The sequence below is a fragment of the Portunus trituberculatus genome, chromosome 35 (genome assembly GCF_017591435.1).
Source record: "Portunus trituberculatus isolate SZX2019 chromosome 35, ASM1759143v1, whole genome shotgun sequence".
NCBI classification, from domain to species: Eukaryota; Metazoa; Arthropoda; class Malacostraca; order Decapoda; family Portunidae; genus Portunus; species Portunus trituberculatus.
Window position 1 is genome coordinate 19,086,773 of NC_059289.1, and position 8,433 is coordinate 19,095,205.

At 42.7% G+C, this 8,433-nt stretch overlaps 2 protein-coding genes across 3 annotated transcripts in view; one reads left to right on the forward strand and one right to left on the reverse strand.

Annotated features, from left to right (window-relative positions):
• The window catches only part of LOC123513191, a 29,992-nt gene extending 22,153 nt beyond the window's left edge, over positions 1-7,839 (reverse strand). For both annotated transcript variants that reach the window (XM_045270170.1, XM_045270171.1), the window contains exon 1: positions 5,471-7,839. The gene's annotated coding sequence lies outside the window, so the exon portion shown is untranslated. The remainder of the gene's footprint in view (positions 1-5,470) is intronic.
• On the forward strand, positions 3,760-5,236 carry LOC123513192 (piggyBac transposable element-derived protein 4-like). Its single transcript, XM_045270173.1, has one exon. It carries the CDS (start codon positions 3,872-3,874, stop codon positions 4,925-4,927), a length of 1,056 nt encoding a protein of 351 aa, XP_045126108.1. The 5' UTR covers positions 3,760-3,871; the 3' UTR covers positions 4,928-5,236.
• Positions 7,840-8,433: the final 594 nt, after the last annotated feature.

An 8,433-nucleotide genomic window follows, 5' to 3' on the forward strand; every position in this document is an offset into this window, starting at 1 on the left:
ATTCTCCATAAACCCATGCACATATTTGGTCTTTAATAGGCTTGGATGATGAGCTCACTAAAGAAAATATTTATTACCATGAAATAAACTGTAACTTTCCTGACAAACGAAAATAAGCTTCATAAAACAGCTAGGTGGCGAGCTTTCTGGATCCACTGCGTTCTTCCACCTCGCGATTTTAAGGCGATTTTTTCACTATTATAAAAAGAATAGTAACTTACGTGGAAACATAACTATCGGTTTTCCGAGATTGAAAATATTACTTGATGTTGATTTTAGTTTATACTATTCGTTGGTTACTCCAGCTTACGAAAATTATGAAATATTTCTTCGAAGGTCATGTGGAAGACACGGGGGCACCCATGCCTTCCCTTCGACCTTCCCTCTGCTCTTCATTCCAATAATGACAGCGACTCTTGGTACCACATTACCTTCCCTTCTACCCTCGACCTCAAACCTTCGGGACTCTTGGTACGGGCCTTTGTCTTTCCTCTCTCACCTACGAAGGATCCACCTCAGTGAGCGTGCTTTTTGGGGGTTAATTAACACCGTCCGGCCCCCCTAGAGTGGTTTGGTAGGACAATCTGACCTTAGGTAACTCTTCCCTTACCTCCTCCCATTTGTGTCCCGCTCCCCTCCTGTAGGCGGGGATGTACCCCCCTCCATGCCTGACGGACTTTCCTACCCTTCCCCCGTAAGGGGAGGGAAGACACAGATCGACGATCCCCCCAACTGCCAGACTGTCTATTTACCCTAATAAAGCGACATATGTGACCCTACACTCTAAAGGCCTATCCACACCAGGAAACATTGTTTGGAAACAATGTTTCCCAACTGTTTCCAAACAGTTTGGAAACATTCCTCGGAAACTGTTTGCAAAGTTTGCAGACAGTTTGGAAACTGTTTCCACATAATGTTTCCTGTCCAGACCTCAGTTGTCGTCAGAATGCCTGTGAGTGTGGAAATTGCTGCAGCAGCCTCTGAATTTTACACTATGGCGGCAGAAAGTTTATCAGCAATATCCGTCACGGCATCCATCTTCTTCATCTTATTCTTAATAATCTTCACATGTCACATCCCACAATGCTGGGGATGAATGGAGCAATTCAATAAGTTCTAGAGTCTTCTTTGCTGAGTCGCTGCAAGCCTCGCGTGGGTACTAATTCATCACTTCCGCCACACACACACACACACACACACACACACACACACACACACACGCCCGGTAGCTGAGTGGTTAGAGCGTTGGCTTCACAAGCCAGAGGACCGGGGTTCGATTCCCCGGCCGGGTGGAGATATTTGGGTATGTCTCCTTTCACGTAGCCCTGTTCACCTAGCAGTGAGTAGGTACGGGATGTAAATCGAGGAGTTGTGACCTTGTTGTCCCGGTGTGTGGTGTGTGCCTGGTCTCAGGCCTATCCGAAGATCGGAAATAATGAGCTCTGAGCTCGTTCCGTACCGTAACGTCTGGCTGTCTCGTCAGAGACTGCAGCAGATCAAACAATGAATCACACACACACACACACACACACACACAGTGTTTCCCATTCTGGATGGGAAAGAAAATTAATACACGTGGAATATTGTTTGGAAACAGTTTGCAAACTTTGTTTCCAAACTGTTTGCAAACTCTTTCCAAAGAGTTGGGAAACTGTTTCCGAACTGTTTGCAAACTGTTTGGAAACAGTTGGGAAACATTGTTTCCAGACAATGTTTCCTAGTGTGGACAGACTTTTAAGACTACCACCCGCCTCTCTACAGTTTATTATCAAGAATGTAATTGATTACCAAGCTAGAAATGGCATCAAAGTTAAGAAACTTGCTAGTGGTGATTTGTTGGTTCAAATACTTAACGTAAATCAAGTCAATTCACTTTTGAAACTCCAGCACATCCATGACATCAAGATCGAGGCTTCGATTCCGGTGTCCATGAACTAGTGTCGGGGAGTCGCCTCCCACCGCGATTTTGTGGACATGGACCCGACCGAGACTGTCGATTGCATGGCTGACCAGGATGGCATTGAAACTCGCAAAATAACTAAAATGGTTGACGGGTACCAGTCATTTTCACCTTCAATGCTGCTAAGTTGCCAGAGGGGGTTCATGTAGGGTATGAGTCGGTTCCGGTTCGTCCCTACATTCTGAATCCTCTCCGTTGTTTCAAGTGCCAGCTTTACGGTCACCATGGCAACGCTTGTCGGTCTTCCCATGCTTACTGCGGTAGATGCGCAGATGAGGGCCACTCGATGGACCATTGTACATCCTTGGTAGAGAAGTGCCGTAACTGTGAGGGTGCTCACTCCACTTTCTCACGCAATTGTCCCGCGTGGAAAGTGGAGAAAGAGGTCTGCACAGTTAAAGATACTGAGGGAATTTCTTACTATGAAGCAAGGATGCAAGTGAAGCAGACGCAGGCCGCACTTGCTTCAAACGTCTCTTTACGCTTCAACAGTAAGAGCTTCACCCAAGATGTGCAGTGTTGCCACTCAAACTGACCCGCTGCCTGCCCCATCTACCACCGTAGCTTCCCCTTCAACCTCTGCCTCATCATCTTCTAAGACTACTTTTACTTTTACTAAAACTTATACTGCTATCACTTCCTCTGCTCCATATCTGTCAGCTATTTCTCGTACTGACAAGTCTAACAAATTAAATCTAACAAAACTTGAACGCCACCGGCCTTCTCATGTCGTCGCTGCTCTTGCGCTGTCGAGGAGGGGATCACACGTTCGCTCCCTCTCGACCAGCTCCGAGGAGTCAACAATTGATGAATCAATGGATATCACCATTAGTAAGGGCCAGGAGAGGTCCCCCTGCAGCGCCACTGAGCGCAAAAGGATTAAAGGCCTGTCCACACCAGGAAACATTGTTTGGAAACAATGTTTCCCAACTGTTTCCAAACAGTTTGAAAAACAGTTTCTCGGACACAGTGTTTCCTGTCCAGGCCTCAGTTGTCGTCAGGATGCCTGTGAGTGTAGAAATTGCTGCAGCAGCCTCTGAATTTTACATTACGCCTGCAGAAAGTTTTTTCAGTAATATCCATCTTCATCTTATTCTTATAATCTCCACATGTCACATCCCACAATGCTGGGGATGAATGGATCAATTCAATAAGTTCTAGAGTTTCCTCTGCTGACCACATGGTGTTGTCGATGCAAGCCTCTTGCAGGTACTGATTCATCACTTCCACCACACACACACACACACACACACACACACACACACACACACACACACACACACACACACAGTTTCCCATTCTGAAATATTGTTTGGAAACAGTTTGCAAACTTTTTTTCCAAACTGTTTGCAAACTGTTTCCAAAGAGTTGAGAAACTGTTTCCGAACTGTTTGCAAACTATTTGGAAACAGTTGGGAAACATTGTTTGCAAACAATGTTTCCTAGTGTTGACAGGCCTTATGAAAAACGGCCGCCGCCACGTTACCCGCGATTTGGCAACACCCAACACGCGTCTATCGCGGCAATTTTCAGACCACTCTCCCGCCAGTCACAGTGCAGCTACGAAAGAGAAATCAAGTAGGTACCTTAGCTCCGTCCCAATGACTCGTATGCACTGATAAAATTGGTGTCTCACCAGTGGCCCAACGCGCGGTATTACAATATTTTTTTTCCCCTATTGCGTCTTGAGCCACCAGTGCACCACTCAACTTTTGTACCACCAGTGGCCCAATTCATCACATTGGAATATGTTGGTCTTCTGTTGCGTCTTGTGCCAATAGTGTACCACTTAATTTTAAGTAAATGGGCAAATGATAATGAGAATATATGTCGACTAGTTAAAAAATTGGACCACATGCGATATGCATTTTTCATTAGGTTGATTTATTGATATTTTTACGTCTGCAGACTATGGATCCTTCGTCATTCTATGGTAGTCATGATGACCAAGACACCTCTGATGAAGATTTTACTCTCACCAATGTAAGCTACTCAAGTAGCAGCGAAGAAAGTGATGAAGCAGGAGAGACAGAAAGTAATGGAACAGATGAACTAGGAGAAACAGATGATGAGGAGTCTGCATCTACCAGTAGGCTTGCACCTGTACAGGGGTGGGGGCCTGTTTCTTCCAAACAGCGTCCTTATGCCTTCAGTGGTACAGAAGAACTGGTAATCTTGCCTCATGTAAACCCAGTCACAGGAAAACCAGAGCCTATTGATATGTTTGCATTATTCATAACTGATGATATTTTGGACACAATAGTCAGTCAGACAAATATATATTCCCAGCAAAAGATAAATGCAGCACCACTGACAAGGAGGTCAAGGCTCATTGCATGGAAACCCACAACAAGGAATGAAATAAAAAAATTCCTAGGTATAATACTTTACATGGGAATTGTTGGTATGCCAGATATTTCTTCCTATTGGAGTAAAAACAAGTTGTATGCTGGCTCTTATATTAGCAGTGTGATGACCAGAGAGAGGTTTGAAATCCTTCTGAGGTGTATACATTTCAGGGATAATTCTGATGTTGATGACCCACTTGATCTATTATTCAAAGTCAGACCCATGGTCACAGCCATTAGAGACCGCTGGCAGGCTGTTTACAAGCCAGGTCCCATGGTTGTGATTGATGAGAGTATGGTACCCTTCAGAGGCAGAAGTAAGGTTAGGCAGTATATTCCTGGGAAAGCACATAAATATGGCTTCAAGTTGAACAAGCTGTGTACTCCAAGTGGGTATACATGGAATTTCAAGATTCATTCAGGCAGTCAAACAAAGCATCAGGGACTAAACTCCACTGAAAGCCTAACAGTAGAACTATGTGAAGAACTATTAGATATGGGCGCCACTCTTTATGCTGATAAAGTACTATTGCTCATTGACACTAGCAGAATACCTGTTGAAAAAGAAAACTTACCTTTGTGGAACCCTAAGCAGCACAAGAAAGTACTTTCCCAATGAAGTAACTGAAAGTAAACTAAAAAAAAAAAAAATGAAATGAAAGGACAGGAGAACAGCAATGGCGTCAAAGTTTTCAAATGGAGGGATAAAAGAAATGTCCTGACTATCTCAACTGTCTCTGAACACTGATCCTAGTTCCCAGTGGCAAAGTAAACAGATGTAGAGAATAGGTTTTCAAACCACAAAGTGTAATGGCATACAACAAGGCAAAGAAAGGTGTGGATGTATCTGTCCACTACACAGGGAAGCGGTGGCATAGTCAGTGTTGCCACGCCTTGGTGACTGTGGCTACCTACATCCACGGGAATTTTCCCCTACATTCCCCTACACGGAAAAAAAAAACTTATGCATATATATATATATATATATATATATATATATATATATATATATATATATATATATATATATATATATATATATAGAGAGAGAGAGAGAGAGAGAGAGAGAGAGAGAGAGAGAGAGAGAGAGAGAGAGAGAGAAGTAGAGTCTATAGAATTATATATACAATATAATAAACAAAGGTTATTAAATTATACTTACATTCTCGATACTGCCTCTGGACTTTCTAGAAGGATGGTTTAATTGGCTCTAATCAGCAAGAACGTAATTATTTTCATTTTCAGTGTATTTTGCAAAGTATCTAGACCTTGCACATGAATAGTGCTTAACCAAAGACGATGTCATATCAAAGGTTGAGGGAAAGCTTTCAGAAGTTTTGATAATTGATTCCAATGTCTTTACAGACAGTTTATTTCGCAGCTTTGTTTTATTGTTATTGAGTTTTGAAAATGTTCTCTCAACCTCTGCTGTGCTTTGCGGCAAAGCTGTTAGTTTGAGCATGAAAGTTGCTATTTTCTCATATGAAGGTACATCTCTCATATGCTTCCAGAATTCCACAATAGTTTTGTTTTCCCAAGCACTTTTTCTGACTTCTTCATCAACAAGAATAGATCTCCACTGTCTGTCGATGGTTTGCACGTCAACTTCAGGAAGAAGACGCGGTAACTTCCGATACAACACTGCTGCAGAGCCTACGTCAGCTTTGTCCTTTAGAATTCTTTCATGATTTACATCTTTCAGTCCCACAAGCACTGGATCCGACAGATCAATCCTTTTCAGTATTTGGCAGCATGCAATTTTATACCAGTCTCTGCACCGTGAAAGAAAGCTCTCCTTTTCATGCGGCTTCATTTTTGTTAACGTTTCACTAGCAAGTATACCAGGGTATACTTTATCTACTGGCAGCCATTTTGTTTGATCTTCAATAGCTGGAAGCTTGTAGGTAACAAATTCTCTTTTCATGAAATTCAGAATAAACATTCGAAGAACTCTTTCAGTCTCTGGTAGCAGCATATGTAACTTAAAGCTATTAGACTGAAAAAGTTTGTTCAAGCCAACAAGATCGCCAAGAACAAAGCTTGTGAATTCCAGGGTGGCTTTGACATAGGGATTCTTCAAGGTTCGTAGTATTTTGTCCGCCTGCAAGGTTTTCATGTCATGAGCCTCTGCTGTGAAATACAACTCCAGTGCAGACCACTGTGCAAGGATGCGTTCTACGCATTGTGAGATCGACAGCCACCTTGTCTGACAAGGTTTCAACAGTTTATGTGGATCACACTCAGCGAAGTGTTGAAACTCTTCATAACTCTTTTGACGATTAGGTGATAATTTGAAATAGTTATAGATGTCATGTATGAGCTGCTCTGCCGTTGCTGACAAAGCTTCACAAGCATGGCCAGCAACTAAATGGAATGTGTGACAAAAGCATTTCACAACAAATAAATCTGGCACGACATCTTGTAACTTGGTTAGCAGTGAATTTTATCTCCCTGCATCAGATTTTCTCCATCAGAGGCATAACCAATCACTTTGTCCCACCCAATGCCATCTCCTTCTAAGGTTTCTTTCAGCAGCTCAAACAGGCCTTCTGCACTGCCATCATTTACAGGGAGCAGGCGGTAGAAACGTGTAACTGGTTCATAGGTGTCACTTTTCAAAAATCTCATATTGACACAAAATGTTTTGTTCATTGTGAGATCTGTTGCTTTATCACACAGCACTGAAAATCCACCAGACAAAGCAACTTCCTGCATGAGCTTTTCGTGTGCATATGGTGATAAACATTCTGTCAAAAGATATGTTCCCTTGGTTCTGTTACAAGTCATACTGTTGATTGCTTTTGAGTCATCTGCCACAAAATGGAGTGTACTCACCATGTCATCAAGACAGTTGAAAGACAAATTCTTTCGGGCCACCATTGCCACAACATTTAATTCTGCTTTAATCCTTTTTTCATCTTTAGATTCCACAAACATGGTCATCCGTTCATTTGACTTAATTTGCTTAGCAAGTCTTATATGAGTAGACGATTTTGTGTGACCAGTAAGCTCAGATTTCTCTGCCACAAGCTCCTTATCACACACTTTACAATGAGCTTTTCCACCAGTTTTTCCAGCAGTGAGCCATCCTGAGGCCCAACTCTCTTTTTCCCACTCCGCCCTGTATCTTTGAGAGCGATAATTCTTTTCAACTTTAGGCATGATCAGTGATTATTATTCCTTTTGAGGTCAGTAACACAATATCAATGACACAATTCAAGTGGCCGCGCCGCGTGTCTGAAGTCAGCGTTAGTGCTGTATAACTGACTTGCCGCAGGCAACTGGTCAACTGTGTAAGACTGTAAGTTAGGCGGCTGTCGGCCCGGCCAGACAGACTACAAACAGAATTCATACGTGTATGCTACGAAGTTTTCACGTACTATAAAACATCATCACTTAGTCTACGTTGTTAATATGTGTTATTTTAATAAAAATACAAATACGTTTAAATGTTAGACTATTCATGACAAAGTTTTTGTTACGAATCAGTCCCATAATTTGGTAAAAATCAAAGGAATCTATAGTAACGGGGTTAACAAATTCACGTCTCGAACAAGAATGACCAACGTATCCTCTCTCTCTCTCCTCTCTCTCTCTCTCTCTCTCTCTCTCTCTCTCAGCAACTTGCACGACATTTCATGTGTGCAATATTATATTTGTAAATTTGTCTGTCTGTCTGTCTCTCTGAATTTTTCCCCTACGTTCCCCTACGAAACAACGATTTTCACCGTAGGTGCCCCCTACTCCCTACAAAGCCCTGAAATCCCCTACCGTAGGGATTTTCCCCTACGCGTGGCAACACTGGGCATAGTGGATAAGGTGGTGAGCGTGGGATCGGGCAGACGTCCACGCGTAGGTTCGAATCCCACCACGTACAGCCTTTAAACACTTTGCCAGTTGTCGAGTGGTTTAAAGTCATCACCATGATGGTTCTAGGTGGTTACACTCAAGATGAGCTTGGGCGGTGAGTGATATGGTACCCTAATATGGGTACCACTATAAATAAAATTGCCTGAGCCACTAATGAGCGGAAGCTGAACAGCGCTTCCCATACACTCTACAAGTGTGCCTACAGGCGCTATAGGCCTTACCGTAAAAAAAAAAAAAAAAAAACACACATCCTAC